The sequence below is a fragment of the Oncorhynchus mykiss genome, chromosome 17 (genome assembly GCF_013265735.2).
Source record: "Oncorhynchus mykiss isolate Arlee chromosome 17, USDA_OmykA_1.1, whole genome shotgun sequence".
Lineage (NCBI taxonomy): Eukaryota > Metazoa > Chordata > Actinopteri > Salmoniformes > Salmonidae > Oncorhynchus > Oncorhynchus mykiss.
The window spans coordinates 92,597,569-92,621,483 of record NC_048581.1 but is presented as its reverse complement, the minus strand read 5'-3'; the positions used below and the strand labels follow the sequence as shown (position 1 = coordinate 92,621,483).

The window sequence follows — 23,915 nt, the reverse complement described above, 5'->3', positions numbered from 1 at the left end:
TGGGCGAAGGAGAATGGCGTTCCCTCTGAACCTCTAAGTGACCCCATGAGGGTTACTACATTGGATGGAAGCCCTTTGGGATCTGGTCTTGTCACTCATGTCACTACCTCCTTGCGACTTTCAGTTTCACAACACCAGGAATTGATGAACTTTCATTTGATCTCCTGTTCCGAGTTCCCTCTCGTCCTTGGATACCCCTGGCTTCACAGCCATAACCCTCACATCGACTGGTCTGTGGGCACTATCAAGCAGTGGGGTCCTACGTGCCAAGCTACTTGTATTTTCTCGAATTCCCCGAGTTCTACTCCCGAGTCTTTAGAATCCATCGACCTGACCCGAGTTCCCGTGTGTTACCATGACCTCAAACTGGTATTTAGCAAACAGAGGGCCACCATGCTACCACCCCATAGACCTTATGATTGCCCCATCGAACTGTTTCCGGGCACTTGCACCCCCAGGGGTCGGATCTTTTCCCTATCTTCACCCGAACGAGCTGCTATGGATACCTACATCAAGGACGCTCTGGAAGCAGGCCTCATGCGTCCATCCACCTCCCCGGCGGGAGCAGGGTTTTTCTTTGTGGCCAAGAAAGACGGTGGATTACGTCCTTGCATCGACTACCGGGGACTCAATGCCATAACCGTCCGTAACCGTTACCCGCTACCCCTTATGGCCACAGCCTTCGAGCTGCTACAGGAAGCAGTTGTTTTCACTAAGCTTGACCCGCGGAACGCATACCATCTAGTGCGGATCAGACCTGGTGACGAGTGGAAGACCGCTTTCAACACGCCTACTGGTCACTATGAATACTTGGTGATGCCTTTCGGCCTGACCAACGCCCCAGCGGTGTTCCAAGCGCTCATAAACGATGTGCTTAGGGATATGCTTAACATATTTGTGTTTGTTTACTTGGATGACATCCTCATCTTTTCGAGCTCTCTTCAAGAACACACAAAGCATGTCAGACAAGTACTCAAACGCCTCCTAGACAGCCATCTGTACGTTAAGCCGGAAAAATGTGAATTCCATTCATCCCGAGTACAATTCCTGGGATTTGTAGTGGATCCCGGTCGAGTCCAGATGGACCCCAGGAAGGTAGGGGCGGTAGCGGATTGGCCCACCCCCAAATCCGTTAAGGAAGTTCAGCGTTTCCTGGGCTTCACAAACTTTTACCGCAAGTTCATCAAGAACTCACTCCGGAGACCCGGGTTCGTAACCGGGTCCTGACAATAAGAATTTGTTCTTAACTGACTTGCATAGTTAAAAAAATGTATAAAATACTAGGTACAATAATACTGACTCTACTACCAGGTCTATATCCTGACTCTACTACCAGGTCTATATCCTGACTCTACTACCAGGTCTATATCCTGACTCTACTACCAGGTCTATATCCTGACTCTACTACCAGGTCTATATCCTGACTACTACCAGGTCTATATCCTGACTACTACCAGGTCTATATCCTGACTCTACTACCAGGTCTATATCCTGACTCTACTACCAGGTCTATGTCCTGACTCTACTACCAGGTCTATGTCCTGACTCTACTACCAGGTCTATATCCTGACTCTACTTCCAGGTCTATATCCTGACTCTACTACCAGGTCTATGTCCTGACTCTACTACCAGGTCTATGTCCTGACTCTACTACCAGGTCTATATCCTGACTCTACTACCAGGTCTATGTCCTGACTCTACTACCAGGTCTATGTCCTGACTCTACGACTGACAGAGGCAGAGAGAGGAGAGCGAGAGAGGTGAAATGTGTGTGCATGGCGTTTCTCGGCTCTACCTATCACTGCAGGGAATGTTCCCCACGGCTATGAGCAAAGGAGCCTCTCGGCATGCGGCGCTGTGTGTGTGTGTGATGCTCTGGTGCTGTGTGTGTGTTTTTGTGTGACGCTGTGAGACATCAATGAGCTTCTCTCCTCTCACACAGAGGGAGACAATTAAAACAGAATGCTTAATAAGTGTATATATAGCTGTAGTCTGTTCTGCTTGGAACCCAGGCGGACATTCTAAGGTTCTAAAACTCTCCCTCCCTCCCCCTCTCTCACTCTCTCCCTTCCCCCTCCTCTCTCCATCCCTCACCCTCTCTTTCTCTCTCTCGCTCTCTCCTTTCCTCCCCCTTCTCTCTCCCTCCCCTCTCTCTCTCCCCCCTCTCTCTCTCTCTGTCTTCCTCCCCCTCTCTCTCCTTCCACCTCTCTCTCCTTCCCTCCCCCTTCTCTCTCCCTTCCCCCTCCTCTCTCTATCCCTCACCCTCTCCTTCTCTCTCTCTCGCTCTCTCCTTTCCTCCCCTTCTCTCTCTCCCCACTCCCCCTCTCTCTGTCTTCCTCCCCCCTCTCTCAAGAGTTCCTTAAACATTCAAATACATTTGAGAATACAATCACATGTTCATATGTAACACAGTGTTACAGATATAGTAGTGACCTGATAAATACTATGACAGTCTGACCTGATAAATACTATGACAGTCTGACCTGATAAATACTATGACAGTCTGACCTGATAAATACTATGACAGTCTGACCTGATAAATACTATGACAGTCTGACCTGATAGATACTATGACAGTCTGACCTGATAAATACTATGACAGTCTGACCTGATAAATACTATGACAGTCTGACCTGATAGATACTATGACAGTCTGACCTGATAAATACTATGACAGTCTGACCTGATAAATACTATGACAGTCTGACCTGATAGATACTATGACAGTCTGACCTGATAAATACTATGACAGTCTGACCAGATAAATACTATGACAGTCTGACCAGATAAATACTATGACAGTCTGACCTGATAAATACTATGACAGTCTGACCAGATAAATACTATGACAGTCTGACCTGATAGATACTATGACAGTCTGACCTGATAAATACTATGACAGTCTGACCTGATAAATACTATGACAGTCTGACCTGATAGATACTATGACAGTCTGACCTGATAAATACTATGACAGTCTGACCAGATAAATACTATGACAGTCTGACCAGATAAATACTATGACAGTCTGACCTGATAAATACTATGACAGTCTGACCAGATAAATACTATGACAGTCTGACCAGATAAATACTATGACAGTCTGACCTGATAGATACTATGACAGTCTGACCAGATAAATACTATGACAGTCTGACCAGATAGATTGGTTCCTTCATCTACCATAGTCCTGCACAACATTCCAATGTATTATATTTAAATAGTTATAAAGTATTGTATGAATGTATTTATTTATTATTTATTGCTCTAAATCCAAATTTTACTTTTCTGTCTGGATAACACATACAGTGGGGCAAAAAAGTATTTAGTCAGCCACCAATTGTGCAAGTTCTCCCACTTAAAAAGATGAGAGAGGCCTGTAGATGGTGGACAATCTATTCCTAGTATTTACTGAATGTCTGTCTCTTACCAACTGAATACCGTTGTGAGTAGATTTAGTCCGTTTTAAATGGTCTACATTGTGAAATAAAATTAGCATGTTTTTTTTCAATTATCTTGTTGATTGATGACCAACCAAGAACAATTCGCACGACTGCAACAGAAGAACCATATCTCCATCTCAAAACAATCATTGCTGCTTTGTTCTGTGCATTCTGCAGCCTCCTAACTTCACTAGATGATGCATTTCCCCAGACCACAGAACAGTAGTTCACCTGACTCTCAATTAATGCTTGTGTTATTTGCTGAAGAATCTTTCCCGGTAAATATTTAAGCTATCCGTCTGATTATGCATGCAGTTTTGATTATTTTCTTACATAGATGAGTTATTTGAGACGACCATGATAAGCAGTTGTCTAGCTGCACTCCCAGTAGTTTGGTTTCTGCCACTTCCTCAATCTTCCTCAATTCCTCACTTCCTACCCCCCAAATGCATCCCATGTTGTGTTGGCCTTTTCCTGGTGGAACAAACCAACACAACCTTGGTTTTCCTAGCGTTGAAAACGACTTTGTTCTGGCAAACCCACTCCCTGATATTTCCCAGATCTACATGTAAAAGCTTGCTGTTCCTTTTGAACCGATTGTATAAATTGTAGAGTATCAACTGCAAATATAGTAGCATGAGCCTCGTATAAGGCAAAAGGAAGGTTGTTGGTATACAGAACCAGTCAAATGTTTGGACACAAAGACTCATTCAAGGGTTTTTCTTTATTTGTACTGTATTCTACATGTAGAATAAGAGTGAAGACATCAAAACTATGAAATAACACATTATGGAATCATGTAGTAACCGAAAAAGGGTGGCTACTTCAAAGTAGGCCTTTATAACAGCTTTGCACACTCTTGACATTCTCTCAACCAGCTTCATGAGGTAGTCACCTGGAATGCATTTAAATTAACAGAAGTGACTTATGATAGTCCTATTTTGTAAAAGACCAAGTCCATATTATGGCAAGAACAGCTCAAATAAGCAAAGTGAAAGGACAGTCCATCATTACTTTAAGACATGAAGGTCAGTCAACTTGGAAAATGTCAAGAACTTTGAAAGTTTCTTCAAGTGCAGTCGCAAAAACCATCAAACGCTATGATGAAACTGGCTCTCATGAGGACCTCCACAGGAAAGGAAGACCCAGAGTTCCCTCTGCTGCAGAGGATAAGTTCATTAGAGTTACCAGCCTCAGAAACTGCAGCCCAAATAAACGCTTCACAGAGTTCAAGTAACAAGACACATGATTGGTCAACTATTGGCAAGAGTAATGGGTTCTTTGCGGTCTTTCGGGATTGGACACAGTTTAACATGTGTGCCCCTGTTCCAGTGACCAATTAGATGTAGTTCAGTGGAGCTGTAATCTGGGGAGTCTTGTCTTTCTCCATTAGATCACAACCTGTAGATTTACCATTGGATACTGACTTCAAGGTTTAAAACCTCTTCTGACATCCATTTCTAGACTGAAAGGGCAGGTGTTTTTACTCATAAAATGATCATCAATCCATTGGACAGTAGCTTGTTTGGAATAATGGGTGTTTACATTATCTCTCAGTAAATGAGTTTTGCTTTGTAAAAAAATATGATTGTTAATATCAGCTGGTTCTGTTATTGTTCTCCTGTCAACCTCCACACTAGATGGGTATGATGACCAAGTTAGCCCATCACTATATTCCAGACTTTTTTTTATTTATCTTTACAATCAATGAGCAATTCAATAAGGCCTGATTTAAATCATCCTTTCGATAAATCCCAGGGTTCATCAGCCAAATCCATCAGACATTTCTCTTCACCACAATTCTTGGGGGGGGGGGGGGGGGGGGGGGGGTGTTTGGAACCTTGGTGTTCATGGTTACGGTAATAATATTATGGTCTGTCCAGCCCACTGGCATTGACCAGGTCTTTGAGCAATGGTATATTACAGAAGATCAGATCCATGTCTGAATGGTGACCCAATTGTGTCTGAATGGTGACCCAATGGTGTCTGAATGGTGACCCAATGGTGTCTGAATGGTGACCCAATGGTGTCTGAATGGTGACCCAGTGGTGTCTGAATGGTGACCCAATGGTGTCTGAATGGTGACCCAATGGTGTCTGAATGGTGACCCAGTGGTGTCTGAATGGTGACCCAGTGGTGTCTGAATGGTGACCCAATGGTGTCTGAATGGTGACCCAGTGGTGTCTGAATGGTGACCCAACTTATTTGATGATCTAGGAGTGTCATTGACTATTTGTTTCAAAACCACAGCTCTCAGCTTATCTCAATAATTTAACAGAGGTGGAAAAAGTACCCAATTGTCATACTTGAGTAAAAGTAAAGATACCTTAATAGAAAATGAGTCAAGTAAAGTGAAAGTCACCCAGTAAAATACTACTAGAGTAAAGGTCTAAAAGTATTTGGTTTGGTTTGATTGATAATTGGACTTGTCAAAATGTAATGAGTACTTTTGGGTGTCATGGAAAATGTATTGAGTAAAAATAAGTTCATTATTTTTATAGTTGCCAAAAATATAAATAACAAAGTGAAGTACATAAACCCCCTCCAATAAACGACTTAAGTAGTATTTAAAGTATTTTTTTTACTAAAGTACTATTTTAAAGTATTTTTACTGAAGTACTATTTTAAAGTATTTTTACTGAAGTACTATTTTAAAGTATTTTTTTTACTAAAGTACTATTTTAAAGTATTTTTTTTACTAAAGTACTATTTTAAAGTATTTTTTACTAAAGTACTTTACACCACTGTAATTTAGTTATATTTGAATTATTCTGATATATAATCACTCAAGATAAATAGATCTCTGTTACTATCTGTGGTCAAACCCAATGCACAAGACACCTTAGAGCCAATATGGCTGCCTGGTGAACCAGATGTACTTGAGCCCATAGTGACATACATTAAGGTCATCCCGCCCTCTTTAAACGTTGTATGATTCTGAATGTACAACACTACACCACCACCATTATCTATGTCCCTTCTAATTAGACTATATCAACGCATGTTCATTTTGCCCATCATTAATGGATTCATACAAAATGCGTTTCGGGTTAAAGCTAAAATATGAATAATGTTATTTATGTTGACCAAGTTAATAACCTCATGTATTTTATTAGGAAGGCTACATCCCATTAACCTGAGCTATATGCAACCCACTCCTTGTCAAGAGGAGATCAATAGAGCACGTATTGGTTAGAGTTGAAGTGTGTGTATTGGTTAGAGTTGAAGTGTGTGTATTGGTTAGAGTTGAAGTGTGTGTATTGGTTAGAGTTGAAGTGTGTGTATTGGTTAGAGTTGAAGTGTGTGTATTGGTTAGAGTTGAAGTGTGTGTATTGGTTAGAGTTGAAGTGTGTGTATTGGTTAGAGTTGAAGTGTGTGTATTGTTCATAGTTGAAGTGTGTGTATTGGTTATAGTGGCAGTTATGATAGTATAATCTGTTGATGCTCATGTAGTCATTCTATTTTATGACCCGTTGGGCAGTATTAATCACTACAGTCTGATGGTTCTCATAATAACACTGTTAGTTAATCACTACAGTCTGATTGATGTCTCTCATAATAACACTGTTAGTTAATCACTACAGTCTGATGGTTCTCATAATAACACCGTTAGTTAATCACTACAGTCTGATTGATGTCTCTCATAATAACACCGTTAGTTAATCACTACAGTCTGATTGATGTCTCTCATAATAACACCGTTAGTTAATCACTACAGTCTGATTGATGTCTCTCATAATAACACTGTTAGTTAATCACTACAGTCTGATTGATGTCTCTCATAATAACACTGTTAGTTAATCACTACAGTCTGATTGATGTCTCTCATAATAACACTGTTAGTTAATCACTACAGTCTGATTGATGTCTCTCATAATAACACTGTTAGTTAATCACTACAGTCTGATTGATGTCTCTCATAATAACACTGTTAGTTAATCACTACAGTCTCATCTCATAATAACACTGTTAGTTAATCACTACAGTCTGATGGTTCTCATAATAACACTGTTAGTTAATCACTACAGTCTGATTGATGTCTCTCATAATAACACTGTTAGTTAATCACTACAGTCTGATTGATGTCTCTCATAATAACACTGTTAGTTAATCACTACAGTCTGATTGATGTCTCTCATAATAACACTGTTAGTTAATCACTACAGTCTGATGGTTCTCATAATAACACCGTTAGTTAATCACTACAGTCTGATTGATGTCTCTCATAATAACACTGTTAGTTAATCACTACAGTCTGATTGATGTCTCTCATAATAACACTGTTAGTTAATCACTACAGTCTGATGGTTCTCATAATAACACTGTTAGTTAATCACTACAGTCTGATTGATGTCTCTCATAATAACACTGTTAGTTAATCACTACAGTCTGATTGATGTCTCTCATAATAACACTGTTAGTTAATCACTACAGTCTGATTGATGTCTCTCATAATAACACTGTTAGTTAATCACTACAGTCTGATTGATGTCTCTCATAATAACACTGTTAGTTAATCACTACAGTCTGATGGTTCTCATAATAACACCGTTAGTTAATCACTACAGTCTGATTGATGTCTCTCATAATAACACTGTTAGTTAATCACTACAGTCTGATTGATGTCTCTCATAATAACACTGTTAGTTAATCACTACAGTCTGATGTCTCTCATAATAACACTGTTAGTTAATCACTACAGTCTGATGGTTCTCATAATAACACCGTTAGTTAATCACTACAGTCTGATTGATGTCTCTCATAATAACACTGTTAGTTAATCACTACAGTCTGATGGTTCTCATAATAACACTGTTAGTTAATCACTACAGTCTGATGTCTCTCATAATAACACTGTTAGTTAATCACTACAGTCTGATGGTTCTCATAATAACACCGTTAGTTAATCACTACAGTCTGATTGATGTCTCTCATAATAACACCGTTAGTTAATCACTACAGTCTGATTGATGTCTCTCATAATAACACTGTTAGTTAATCACTACAGTCTGATGTCTCTCATAATAACACTGTTAGTTAATCACTACAGTCTGATTGATGTCTCTCATAATAACACTGTTAGTTAATCACTACAGTCTGATTGATGTCTCTCATAATAACACTGTTAGTTAATCACTACAGTCTGATTGATGTCTCTCATAATAACACTGTTAGTTAATCACTACAGTCTGATTGATGTCTCTCATAATAACACTGTTAGTTAATCACTACAGTCTGATTGATGTCTCTCATAATAACACCGTTAGTTAATCACTACAGTCTGATTGATGTCTCTCATAATAACACTGTTAGTTAATCACTACAGTCTGATTGATGTCTCTCATAATAACACTGTTAGTTAATCACTACAGTCTGATTGATGGTTCTCATAATAACACTGTTAGTTAATCACTACAGTCTGATTGATGTCTCTCATAATAACACTGTTAGTTAATCACTACAGTCTGATGGTTCTCATAATAACACCGTTAGTTAATCACTACAGTCTGATTGATATCTCTCATAATAACACTGTTAGTTAATCACTACAGTCTGATTGATGTCTCTCATAATAACACTGTTAGTTAATCACTACAGTCTGATTGATGTCTCTCATAATAACACCGTTAGTTAATCACTACAGTCTGATTGATGTCTCTCATAATAACACCGTTAGTTAATCACTACAGTCTGATTGATGTCTCTCATAATAACACTGTTAGTTAATCACTACAGTCTGATTGATGTCTCTCATAATAACACTGTTAGTTAATCACTACAGTCTGATTGATGTCTCTCATAATAACACTGTTAGTTAATCACTACAGTCTGATTGATGTCTCTCATAATAACACTGTTAGTTAATCACTACAGTCTGATGGTTCTCATAATAACACTGTTAGTTAATCACTACAGTCTGATTGATGTCTCTCATAATAACACTGTTAGTTAATCACTACAGTCTGATTGATGTCTCTCATAATAACACTGTTAGTTAATCACTACAGTCTGATGGTTCTCATAATAACACTGTTAGTTAATCACTACAGTCTGATTGATGTCTCTCATAATAACACCGTTAGTTAATCACTACAGTCTGATTGATGTCTCTCATAATAACACTGTTAGTTAATCACTACAGTCTGATGTCTCTCATAATAACACCGTTAGTTAATCACTACAGTCTGATGGTTCTCATAATAACACTGTTAGTTAATCACTACAGTCTGATTGATGTCTCTCATAATAACACTGCCAAATAGACAGAGAATGAAAGGGAGACTAAGGGGGAGAGAGGAAAATATGGAGGTAGAGGCAGACCAGGAAGTTAATTATTCAAAGAATTTAATACAAACGTTTAATTATTAAACCCAGAGGAAAACAAGAACTCATTACCAATTAAATTGGTGTCATTAAGCAGTAACACATTATTACTAATACTACTATTGCTATTATTATTATTATTACTACCATTATAATAATAATTATTATTATGTTATTGGTACTCCAAATAGTAGTGGTATGTTAGTAGGTGTGATGGTAACAGTAGTAGTTTAATGATGGGGTGATGGTGGTGGTAGCAGTAGTAGTAGTAGTAATGTTGATGGTGGTTGTAGTACTGATTTAGGTGTGAAGTTGACAGTTAGTTATAGTTATAGTAGGTAGAGATATTACAGGTATAATTGATACTAGTGGTAATGGTGGTAGAGATATTAGAGGTATAAATACTACTAGTGGTAATGGTAGTAGGTAGAGATATTAGAGGTAGTAATACTACTAGTGGTAATGGTAATGGTAGAGATATTAGATGTATAAATACTACTAGTGGTAATGGTGGTAGAGATATTAGAGGTAGTAATACTACTAGTGGTAATGGTGGTAGTAGAGATATTAGTGGTAATGGTGGTAGTAGAGATATTAGAGGTAGTAATACTACTAGTGGTAATGGTAGAAGTAGAGATATTAGAGGTAGTAATACTACTAGTGGTAATGGTAGAAGTAGAGATATTAGTGGTAATGGTGGTAGTAGAGATATTAGAGGTAGTAATACTACTAGTGCTAATGGTGGTAGAGATATTAGAGGTAGTAATACTACTAGTGGTAATGGTAGTAGAGATATTAGAGGTAGTAATACTACTAGTCGTAATGGTGGTAGTAGAGATATTATAGGAATAAATACTACTAGTGGTAATGGTAGAAAAGAGTCGGCCCGGGGATTGAACCCTGTGGCACCCCCATAGAGACTGCCAGAGGACCGGACAACATGCTCTCAGATTTGACACACTGAACTCTGTCTGCAAAGTAGTTGGTGAACCAGGCAAGGCAGTCATTAGAAAAACCGAGGCTACTGAGTCTGCCGATAAGAATATGGTGATTGACAGAGTCGAAAGCCTTGGCAAGGTCTATGAAGACGGCTGCACAGTACTGTCTTTTATCGATGGTGGTTATGATATCGTTTAGTACCTTGACCGTGGCTGAGGTGCACCCGTGACCGGCTCGGAAACCAGATTGCACAGCGGTGAAGGTACGGTGGGATTCGAGATGGTCAGTGATCTATTTGTTGACTAGGCTTTCGAAGACCTTAGATAGGCAGGGCAGGATGGATATAGGTCTGTAACAGTTTGGGTCCAGGGTGTCTCCCCCTTTGAAGAGGGGGATGACTGCGGCAGCTTTCCAATCCCTGGGGATCTCAGACGATATGAAAGTGAGGTTGAACAGGCTGGTAATAGGGGTTGAGACAATGGCGGCTGATAGTTTCAGAAATAGAGGTTCCAGATTGTCAAGACCAGCTGATTTGTACGGGTCTAGGTTTTGCAGCTCTTTCAGAACATCTGCTATCTGGATTTGGGTAAAGGAGAAGCTAGGGAGGCTTGGGCGAGTAGCTGCGGGGGGGGGGCTGTTGCCGAGGTTGGAGTAGCCAGGCGGAAGGCATGGCCAGCCGTTGAGAAATGCTTGTTGAAGTTTTCGATAATCATGGATTTATTAGTGGTGACCGTGTTACCTAGCCTCAGTGCAGTGGGCAGCTGGGAGGAGGTGCTCTTGTTCTCCATGGACTTTACAGTGTCCCAGAACCTTTTGGAGTTGGAGCTACAAGATGCACATTTCTGCCTGAAGAAGCTGGCCTTTGCTTTCCTGACTGACTGCGTGTATTGGTTCCTGACTTCCTTGAACAGTTGCATATCGCATATTCGATGCTATTGCAGTCCGCCACAGGATGTTTTTGTGCTGGTCGAGTGCAGTCAGGTCTGGAGTGAACCAGGGGATATATCTGTTCTTAGTTCTGCATTTTTTGAACGGAGCATGCTTATCTAAGATGGTGAGGAAGTGACTTTTAAAGAACGACCAGGCATCCTCTACTGACGGGATGAGGTCAATATCCTTCCAGGATACCTGGGCCAGGTCGATTAGAAAGGCCTGCTCGCAGAAGTGTTTAGGGAGCGTTTGACAGTGATTAGGGGTGGTCGTTTGACTGCGGACCCGTAGCGGATACAGGCAATGAGGCAGTCATCGCTGAGATCCTGACTGAAGACAGCGGAGGTGTATTTGGAGGGCCAGTTGGTCAGGATAACGTTTATGAGGGTGCCCTTGTTTACAGATTTAGGGTTGTACCTGGTGGGTTCCTTGATGATTTGTGTGAGATTGAGGGCATCTAGCTTAGATTGTAGGACTGCCGGGGTGTTAAGCATATCCCAGTTTAGGTCACCTAACAGAACAAACTCTGAAGCTAGATGGGGAGCGATCAATTCACAAATGGTGTCCAGGGCACGGCTGGGAGCTGAGGGAGGTCGGTAGCAGGCGGCAACAGTGAGAGACTTATTTCTGGAGAGAGTCATTTTTAAAATTAGTAGTTCGAACTGTTTGGGTATGGACCTGGAAAGTATGACATTACTTTGCAGGCTATCTCTGCAGTAGACTGCAACTCCGCCCCCTTTGGCGGTTCTATCTTGACGGAAAATGTTTTAGAATTCAGACACGGTAAGGACATCAGGGTTGGCAGAGTGTGCTAAAACAGTGAGTAAAACAAACTTAGGGAGGAGGCTTCTGATGTTGACATGCATGAAACCAAGGCTTTTTTGATCACAGAAGTCAACAAATGAGGGTGCCTGGGGACATGCAGGGCCTGGGTTTACCTCCACATCACCCGCGGAACAAATGAGGAGTAGTATGAGGGTGCGGCTAAAGGCTATCAAAACTGGTCGCCTAGAGCGTCGGGGACCAAGATTAAAAGGAGCAGATTTCTGGTCATGGTAGAATATATTTAGGGCATAATGCGCAGACAAGGGTATGGTGCTGTGCGGGTACAGGGGAGGTAAGCCCAGGCACTGGGTGATGATAAGAGAGATTGTATCTCTGGACATGCTGGTTGTAATGGGTGAGGTCACCGCATGTGTGGGAGGTGGGACAAAGGAGCTATCAGAGGTATGAAGAGTGGAACTAGGGGCTCCATTGTAAACTAAAACAATGATAACTAACCTGAACAACAGTATACAAGGCATATTGACATTTGAGAGAGGCATACAGCGAGGCATAAAGTAATCGCAGGTGTTGATTGGGAGAGCTAGCTAAAACAACAGGTGAGACAACAACAGCTAATCAGCTAACACAACAACAGCAGGTAAAATGGCGATGACTAGGCAGAGAGGGTCGGATTAACTACACACAGAGCCTGAGTGCAGCTGGGGCCGACAGATAAAAAATAAATAAACAGAATGGAGTACCGTGATTAATGGACAGTCCAGCAGGCATCAGCTACAGTGGGGCAAAAAAGTATTTAGTCAGCCACCAATTGTGCAAGTTCTCCCACTTAAAAAGATGAGAGAGGCCTGTACGAAGGCACAGCGGATGGAGTATTCGTCGGCAGACCAGTCGTGGTGGTGCGGCGGGGCGCCGTGTCGACAGAGAATCCAAGCCAGATGGCGAAAGAGGTATTGTAGAATTTAGTTTGCTAGCCGGGAGATGCGCCTGGCTCATGGCTAACTGGTGCTAGCTTCGTGGCAGTGGCGTTAGCCACTATAGCCAATCGGTAGCAGCGGTGAACCATTGCCAAGGTCCAGAGTTTACAGCAAGGATCCGGTATTGAGTATTGGGCTCTAGTCGTATATGAGTGTGGTTCGGGTGAACAGCTGAGTAGGCCGGGAGGTGGACCTCTTCAGTATTGGATGCCACGGTGAGTGCAAGCTAGCTGTGAAGATCAGAAGTAGTGGTCCAGGGATTACGGCAGGAATCCGGCGTTGTTGTGGAGAGACAGTCCGATACTGGTAGACTGGCGAGTATTATCCAGGCTAAGACAGGGCTGGTATCTGTGCAGAGGGTAAAAGCCGCTAGCAGTGGCTAACAATGACTAAATAGCTTGTAGCTAATTAGGTGGTTAGCTTCTGGAGGTTCTTGAATGTGTTCTAAAAATAATAATAAAAAAATAATAATAATAGCGATACCGTATCACATTTGGTGAGGAAGGTTACCGGAAGGTATAATCGAATTAAAAATCGAAAAGAGATTGAAAATAAAGTTGAAATATATATACAAAAAAATGCGAAAAATACGAAGTACACGAGACACGAACAAAACACGTCTTCACTGCTACGCCATCTTGGAATAATATACGACATGCAAGTTAGACATATAAGTCATTTCCTTGTTCTGGGGCTTTATAAGGGTTATAACAGTAGTATATCTAACGACCAGAAAGGAAAAAAACACTAGTAGCATGTCTACCTCTAATATCTCTACCATTACCACTAGTAGCATGTCTACCTCTAATATCTCTACTACCATTACCACTAGTAGCATGTCTACCTCTAATATCTCTACCATTACCACTAGTAGCATGTCTACCTCTAATATCTCTACTACCATTACCACTAGTAGCATGTCTACCTCTAATATCTCTACTACCATTACCACTAGTAGCATGTCTACCTCTAATATCTCTACTACCATTACCACTAGTAGCATGTCTACCTCTAATATCTCTACTACCATTACCACTAGTAGCATGTCTACCTCTAATATCTCTACTACCATTACCACTAGTAGCATGTCTACCTCTAATATCTCTACTACCATTACCACTAGTAGCATGTCTACCTCTAATATCTCTACTACCATTACAACTAGTAGCATGTCTACCTCTAATATCTCTACTACCATTACCACTAGTAGTATTACTACCTCTAATATCTCTACTACCATTACCACTAGTAGTATTACTACCTCTAATATCTCTACTACCATTACCACTAGTAGTATTACTACCTCTAATATCTCTACTACCATTACCACTAGTAGTATTACTACCTCTAATATCTCTACTACCATTACCACTAGTAGTATTACTACCTCTAATATCTCTACTACCATTACCACTAGTAGCATTTACACCTCTAATATCTCTACCATTACCACTAGTAGCATGTCTACCTCTAATATCTCTACCATTACCACTAGTAGCATGTCTACCTCTAATATCTCTACTACCATTACCACTAGTAGCATTTACACCTCTAATATCTCTACCATTACCACTAGTAGCATGTCTACCTCTAATATCTCTACTACCACCATTACCACTTGTAGTATTACTACCTCTAATATCTCTACTACTACCATTACCACTAGTAGTATTTATACCTCTAATAGCTCTACTACCATTACCACTAGTAGCATTTATACCTCTAATATCTCTACTACCATTACCACTAGTAGTATTACTACCTCTAATATCTCTACTACCATTACCACTAGTAGTATTACTACCTCTAATATCTCTACTACCATTACCACTAGTAGCATGTCTACCTCTAATATCTCTACCATTACCACTAGTAGCATGTCTACCTCTAATATCTCTACCATTACCACTAGTAGCATGTCTACCTCTAATATCTCTACTACCATTACCACTAGTAGCATGTCTACCTCTAATATCTCTACTACCATTACCACTAGTAGTATTACTACCTCTAATATCTCTACTACCATTACCACTAGTAGCATTTACACCTCTAATATCTCTACCATTACCACTAGTAGCATGTCTACCTCTAATATCTCTACTACCATTACCACTAGTAGCATTTACACCTCTAATATCTCTACCATTACCACTAGTAGCATGTCTACCTCTAATATCTCTACTACCATTACCACTAGTAGTATTACTACCTCTAATATCTCTACTACCATTACCACTAGTAGTATTACTACCTCTAATATCTCTACTACCATTACCACTAGTAGCATGTCTACCTCTAATATCTCTACTACTACCATTACCACTAGTAGCATGTCTACCTCTAATATCTCTACTACCATTACCACTAGTAGTATTTATACCTCTAATATCTCTACTACCATTACCACTAGTAGCATGTCTACCTCTAATATCTCTACTACCATTACCACTAGTAGTATGTCCTGCGCCCCCGACTCCTTGAAGTAGAAATCTTCATCCAAATCAAGGTTAGTGATCCCTGTTCTAATGTTTCATAGGAAACAATGGCGGAAACATTATGTACAAAAAAAGTTCAGATCAGCGCAAATAATCACAGAAACCATCAGGATTGGTCAGGAGAGTAAAAGGTCAGCTATCCATTTCAGCGCCATTCAGCGAGAGAGAGAGAGAGAGAGTGTAAGAGAGGGAAGGAGGGACATAAAGTAGGTGGTCTTTCCCTCATTTCCTCTATTAAAACACCAAACTAAACGACCAATCAAGATTCTTTCTCACTGCCTTTTCTTTCTCCCAACAGGCTTAACAGGAGACGACCTAGATAAGAGGAAAGAAGTGTATGGGGAAAACCTAATACCTCCGAAGAAGCCAAAGACCTTCCTCCAGTTAGTATGGGAAGCCCTGCAGGACGTGACTCTGATCATCTTGGAGGTGGCTGCCCTGATCTCTCTGGGACTGTCCTTCTATCAGCCTCCGGGAGGGGACAGCGGAGAGTGTGAGTACTGAGGCGCGCACATACGCGGAGACATACGTACGCACACTCCTATTGTGTCAAATCTAAAGGTCATATTTGGTGAATTTCAACTAAGGACTTAACCTGGTTTTACCATGAAGGCCCAGACTTTAGTGTTTCAAATCAAATCAAGTTTTATTGGTCACATGATTAGCAGATGTTATTGGTCATATGGTTAGCAGATGTAATTGGTCACATGGTTAGCAGATGTAATTGGTCACATGGTTAGATGTTAATGGTCACATGGTTGGCAGATGTTAATGGTCACATGGTTAGCAGATGTTATTGGTCACATGGTTAGCAGGTGTTATTGGTCACATGGTTAGCAGATGTGATTGGTCACATGGTTAGCAGATGTTATTGGTGACATGGTTAGCAGATGTGATTGGTCACATGGTTAGCAGATGTGATTGGTCACATGGTTAGCAGATGTTATTGGTGACATGGTTAGCAGATGTGATTGGTCACATGGTTAGCAGATGTTAATGGTCACATGGTTAGCAGATGTTATTGGTCATATGGTTAGCAGATGTTATTGGTCACATGGTTAGCAGATGTTATTGGTCACATGGTTAGATGTTAATGGTCACATGGTTAGCAGATGTGATTGGTCACATGGTTAGCAGATGTTAATGGTCACATGGTTAGCAGATGTTATTGGTCACATGGTTAGCAGATGTTAATGGTCACATGGTTAGCAGATGTTATTGGTCACATGGTTAGATGTTAATGGTCACATGGTTAGCAGATGTGATTTGTCACATGGTTAGCAGATGTTATTGGTCACATGGTTAGCAGATGTTAATGGTCACATGGTTAGCAGATGTGATTGGTCACATGGTTAGCAGATGTTATTGGTCACATGGTTAGCAGATGTTATTGGTCACATGGTTAGCAGATGTTATTGGTCACATGGTTAGCAGATGTGATTGCGAGTGTAGCGAAATGCTTGCGCTTCTGGAATCTAACAATTTCACAAAAACGACCTAATATACACACATCTAAGTAAAGGAATGGAATAAGAATATATACATTTAAAATATATGGATGAGCGGAATAGGCCAGATGCAATAGATGCTATAAAATACATTATATACATATACGATGAGTAATGCAAGATATGTAAACATTATTAAAGTGACTCGTAATCCATGTATTATGATGTCAAGTCTTGTACATAGGCAGCAGCCTCACTGTGTTAGTGATGGCTGTTTAACAGTTCTGATGGCCTTGAGACAGAAGTCATGTTTCAGTCTCACGGTCCCAACTGGCTGTATGGATGGGGACAGTATGTCCAGAGAGAGCCGTGACATGAAACAGAGTATGTTACAGTCCCTGATGTCTATCTGGAAGGAGATCCTCGCCCTGAGCTTATCTACTTCATTGTCCAGCGACTGAATAGAGACTGAATATTAGCGAGTAATATACTTGGAAGCGGTGGATGGTGTGCACGCCTCCTGCTTCGGACTAAAAGTCCACTCCGAATACCTCTTTTCCGCCGGCGGAGTATTGGAGCAGCCTCTGGGATGAGTTCAATCGCCTTAAAAGATATGAACAATGGATACAATTCAGGAAAGTCGTATTCCTGGTCAAAATGTTGGTGAGTTACCGCCTTCCTGATATCAAAAAATGATTTTCCTGCTGTATGTAATAATGCAAAGAACATTCCGGGCTAATAGCAGTAAAAAAAATCCTGCAAAGTTGCGTAGGAGCCTGAAGCATGTACATCGGCAACATCTTATGAAGAGGAGTCATCTGCTTTTCCCAGCATTTTCTGAGCCAAAACTGACGCACCTTCAACAACACATAACACCTCATATAATTCTGTCCAAAAAAACAAAAGAACATTTCTCTTACCAAGTGGCATATAGGCTATTTATGTGAATTTGACTTAATCCTGCCTAATTGGCGTGCCGGAGCTGGTCGCAATGTTTATGTAGGCTCTAGTGTTATATTTTGGGAACCGTGTTTCCATAACTAGGGATGACACTGAGGACTTGTGAAGAGCAGAATCAACAACCTCTGCATCATCAAGACTGTTGCTTTGTGAGAAGGTGTTAACTGTGTTAGGTGTTAGCCCATGTTCACAGTTAGCCATTGTTATATAAATGCATGAAAAATACATGTGAGCAGGTCCACTGAGGCCACGGCCCAGTGAGACTCCAGAGCCGGGCTTTGGAGGTGGAAACAGAACTAAATCAATATCATCATGAAGTGCTTTCGGAGATTAGTCAAGGATTATATCACCTCCACCTCCCCATGTCATCCGAGACCCACTTCCATTTGCTTTTTTTAAAATTGTATTTTTACCTTTATTTAACCAGGCAAGTCAGTTAAGAAACAATTCTTATTTTCAATGACGGCCTAGGAACAGTGGGTTAACTGCCTGTTCAGGGACAGAACGACAGAGTTGTACCTTGTCAGCTCGGGAGTTTCAACTTGCAACCTTCCGGTTACTAGTCCAACGCTATAACCACTAGGCTACCCTGCCGCCCCAATACCGCCCCAATAGATCCACAGACGATGCAATTGCCATCACACGGCACTCTGCCTTATCCCACCTGGACAAAAGGAAGACCTATGCTAGAATGCTGTTCATTGACTTCAGCACAGCATTCAACACGTAGTTCCCTCTAAGCTCATCATTAAGCTTGAGGCCCTGGATCTCAACCCCGCCCTGTGCAAATGGGTCCTGTACTTCCCGACTAGCCACCCCTAGGTGGTTAAGGTAGGAAACAACATCTCCACTTCACAGATCCCTTTAATAATGGAACACAGGTCCCTTTAATAATGGAACACAGATCCCTTTAATCATGGAACACAGATCCCTTTAATAATGGAACACAGATCCCTTTAATAATGGAACACAGATCCCTTTAAGAATGGAACACAGATCCCTTTAATAATGGAACACAGATCCCTTTAATAATGGAACACAGATCCCTTTAAGAATGGAACACAGATCCCTTTAATAATGTTTTACTCATTTCATATGTATATACTGCATTCTAGTCAAGTCCATCTTATTTAACTATTGCTGTACTATTCTATGTATTCTACAGATAAACAGTCGTGGCCAAAAGTTGAGATTTATACAAATATACAAATATTATTTTCACAAAGTCTGCTGCCTCAGTATATATGAAGGCAATTTGCATATCCTCCAGAATGTTGTGAAAAGTGATCAGAGGAGTTGCAATAAATTGCAAAGCCCCTCTTTTTCATGAAAATGAACTGAATTCCCCAAAAAACATTTCCACTGCATTTCTGCAGAAGGCTTCAGGTCGTCCAAGAAAGTCCAGCAAGCGCCAGGACCGTCTCCTAAAGTTGATTCAGCTGCGGGATCGGGGCACCAACCAGTACAGAGCTTGCTCAGGAATGTCAGCAGGCAGGTATGAGTGCATCTGCACGCACAGTGAGACAAAGACTTTTGGAGGATGGCCTGGTGTCAAGAAGGGCAGCAAAGAAGCTACTTCTCTCCAGGAAAAACATCAGGGGCAGACTGATATTCTGCAAAAGGTACAGGGATTGGACTGCTGAGGACTGGGGTAAAGTCATTTTCTCTGATGAATCCCCTTTCTGATTGTTTGGAGCATCCGGAAAAAAGCTTGTCTGGAGAAGACAAGGTGAGCGCTACCATCAGTCTTGTGTCATGCCAACAGTAAAGCATCCTGAGACCATTAAAATGTTGGGTTGCTTCTCAGCCAAGGGAGTGGGCTCACTCACAATTTTGCCTAAGAACACAGCCATGAACAATGAATGGTACCAACACATCCTCCGAGAGCAACTTCTCTCAACCACCCAGGAACAGTTTGGTGATGAACACATTGATATTTTGTGTCCATGGCCAGGAAACTTCCCAGACCTTAATCCCATTGAGAACTTGCGGTCAATCCTCAAGAGGCGGGTGGACAAACAAAAACACACAAAGCCTTTGACACGTATGAAATGCTTGTAATTATACTTCAGTATTCCATTGTAACATCTGACAGAAATATCTAAAGACACTGAAGCAGCAAACGTGAAAATTCATATTTGTGTCATTCTCAAAACTTTTGGCCACGACTGTACTACATATTAAATCCACATACTGTCCATAATGACAATACATCCCATCACATACAGTACCAGTCAACAGTTTGGACACACCTACTCATTCAAGGGTTTATCTTTATTTTTACTATTTTCTACATTGTATAATAATAGTGAAGACATCAACACTGTGAAATAACACATATGGAATCATGTTGTAACCAAAAAAGTGTTAAAACCTCTTAGAGCTCTAGGGGCGCTATTTCATTTTTGGATAAAAAACGTTCCCGTTTTAAGCGCGATATTTTGTCACGAAAAGATGCTCGACTATGCATATTCTACAGTTTTGGAAAGAAAACACTCTGAAGTTTCAGAATCTGCAAAGATTTTGTCTGTAAGTGCCCCAGAACTCATTCTACAGGCGAAACCAAGATGATGCATCACCCAGCAATTAGCAGAATTTCTGAAGCTCTGTTTTCCATTCTCTCCTTATATGGCTGTGATTGCGCAAGGAATGAGCCTACACTTTCTGTCGTTCGCCCAAGGTCTTAGCAGCATTGTGACGTATTTGTAGGCATATCATTGGAAGATTGGCCATAAGAGACTACATTTTCCAGAGGTCCGCCCGGTGTCCTTTGTCTAAATTTGTGCGTAATCTTCAGGTGCGGGCATTTTCTCCTGGGATTCAGGAGAGAAAGCATGTGTCCAAGAACGATGTATCAATGAAGAGATATGTGAAAAACACCTTGAGGATTGATTCTAAACAACGTTTGCCATGTTTTCAGTCGATATTATGGAGTTAATTTGGAAAAAAGTTTGCGTTTTGAGGACTGAATTTATGGATTTTTTTTGGTAGCCAAATGTGATGTATAAAACGGAGCTATTTCTAATACACAAGGAATCTTTTTGGAAAAACTGAGCATCTGCTATCTAACTGAGAGTATCCTCATTGAAAACATCAGAAGTTCTTCAAAGGTAAATGATTTTATTTGAAGGCTTTTATGTTTTTGTTAATGTTGCGTGCTGGATGCTAACGCTAATGCTAACGCTAAATGCTAACGCGAAATGCTAACTCTAGCTAGCTACTTTTACACAAATGATTGTTTTCCTATGGTTGAGAAGCATATTTTGAAAATCTGAGATGACAGTGTTGTTTACAAAAGGCTAAGCTTGAGAGATGGCATATTTATTTCATTTCATTTACGATTTTCATAAATAGTTAACGTTGTGTTATGCTAATGAGCTTGCTGATAGATTTACACAATCCTGGATACAGGGGTTTTTTCATAGCTAAACGTGACGCAGAAAACGGAGCGATTTGTCCTAAACAAATAATCTTTCAGGAAAAACTGAACATTTGCTATCTGAGAGTCTCCTCATTGAAAACATCTGAAGTTCTTCAAAGGTAAATTATTTTTTTGAATGCTTTTCTGTTTTTTTGTGTAAATGTTGCCAGCTGAATGCTAATGCTAAATGCTACGTTAGCCATCAATACTGTTACACAAATGCTTGTTTTGCAATGGTTGAGAAGCATATTTTGAAAATCTGAGATGACAGTGTTGTTAACAAAAGGCTAAGCTTGAGAGCTAGCATATTTATTTCATTTCATTTGCGATTTTCATGAATAGTTAACGTTGCGTTATGGTAATGAGCTTGAGTCTGTATTCACGAACCCGGATCCGGGATGGGGAGATCAGAAAGGTTAAACAAATCAAAATATATTTGAGATTTTAGATTCTTCAAAGGAGCCACCCTTTGCATTGATGACAGCTTTGCACCCTCTTGGCATTCTCTCAACCAGCTACACCTGGATAGTGTACTATCACTCTGCGCTACAACTCATCCCAAAACATCTCAGTTGGGTTGAGGTCAGGTGATTGTGGAGGCCAGGTCATGTGATCCTATTAGAATAGTTATATGGGACCACCTGGATGGGGCTGTAGAATAGGCCTGCTGGCCAACATTGTACACTATTCATTTTGCCGGGATAGGAGCTGGGTAACACTAGGTTTTTTATTTTGTCACCTAGGGAGGCAGAACGGCCAGGACATGGCCTTCTGGTGAAAACACTTGAGCTGTAATGGAAAAACACTAATTGTGTAGGAGCTCATCACTGCCGTGTTGTCATACTAGCTAAACATGATCCCTTAAGTCTTGTTAACAGGAGTGACTGTGCATTGTGAACTTTTTGGAATGAGAGGTGAGATCCGGGGGAGATCCAGGGGTGAGAGAGAATGGTTTCTGATGGTGAGGGAGGTGAGATCTGGGGGGGGAGAATAGTTTCTGAGGGGGGAGAATAGTTTCTGAGGGGGAGGCGGTGGGAGATCTAAGGGGAGGAGAATGGTTTCTGAGAGGGAGGCGGGGGATATCTGAGGGGGGGGATTAGTTTATGACGGGTGTAATGAAGTGTTCACCAGAGACATAACCTTTAGGTGATGGCGATACCATACATCAGCCCTCTATCTGAGCTGGAAAATGTTCAATGAAGGCACACAGGCTGGCTCACAAATGGCTGTGTAGTGACCATGGGCCTTATGGAACGGGTGCCGTTTGGGATGCATTCACAGCCAATACGCCAGCAGGGTTTGGAGGGGCTACAGAAGCAGCTGAGTAAGTGTTATATAGCTCCATGAAGGCCCTGTAACAGGGTGCTGTAGTGTTACATAGCTCGGTGAAGGCCCTGTTACAGGGTGCAGTAGTGTTATATAGCTCCATGAAGGCCCTGTTACAGGGTGTTACAGTGTTACATAGCTCCATGAAGGCCCTGTTACAGGGTGCTACAGTGTTACATAGCTCCATGAAGGCCCTGTTACAGGGTGTTACAGTGTTACATAGCTCCATGAAGGCCCTGTTACAGGGTGCTGTAGTGTTACATAGCTCGGTGAAGGCCCTGTTACAGGGTGCAGTAGTGTTATATAGCTCCATGAAGGCCCTGTTACAGGGTGTTACAGTGTTACATAGCTCCATGAAGGCCCTGTTACAGGATGCTACAGTGTTACATAGCTCCATGAAGGCCCTGTTACAGGATGCTACAGTGTTACATAGCTCCATGACGGCCCTGTTACAGGGTGCTGTAGTGTTACATAGCTCGGTGAAGGCCCTGTTACAGGGTGCTGTAGTGTTACATAGCTCGGTGAAGGCCCTGTTACAGGGTGCTGTAGTGTTACATAGCTCCGTGAAGGCCCTGTTACAGGGTGCTGTAGTGTTACATAGCTCGGTGAAGGCCCTGTTACAGGGTGCTGTAGTGTTACATAGCTCGGTGAAGGCCCTGTTACAGGGTGTTACAGTGTTACATAGCTCCGTGAAGGCCCTGTTACAGGGTGTTACAGTGTTACATAGCTCCGTGAAGGCCCTGTTACAGGGTGCTGTAGTGTTACATAGCTCCGTGAAGGCCCTGTTACAGGGTGCTGTAGTGTTACATAGCTCCGTGAAGGCCCTGTTACAGGGTGTTACAGTGTTACATAGCTCCATGAAGGCC

General features: G+C 41.3%; 1 protein-coding gene across 11 annotated transcripts in view; it reads left to right on the top strand.

Moving 5' to 3' along the window:
- Positions 1 to 23,915, top strand: part of LOC110504360 (plasma membrane calcium-transporting ATPase 2) — a 209,781-nt gene that overhangs the window by 37,555 nt on the left and 148,311 nt on the right. For all 11 annotated transcript variants that reach the window (XM_036950970.1, XM_036950960.1, XM_036950961.1 and 8 more), the window contains one exon: positions 16,193 to 16,387. In XM_036950970.1, coding sequence (XP_036806865.1) covers positions 16,193 to 16,387 — 195 coding nt within the window. The remainder of the gene's footprint in view (positions 1 to 16,192; positions 16,388 to 23,915) is intronic.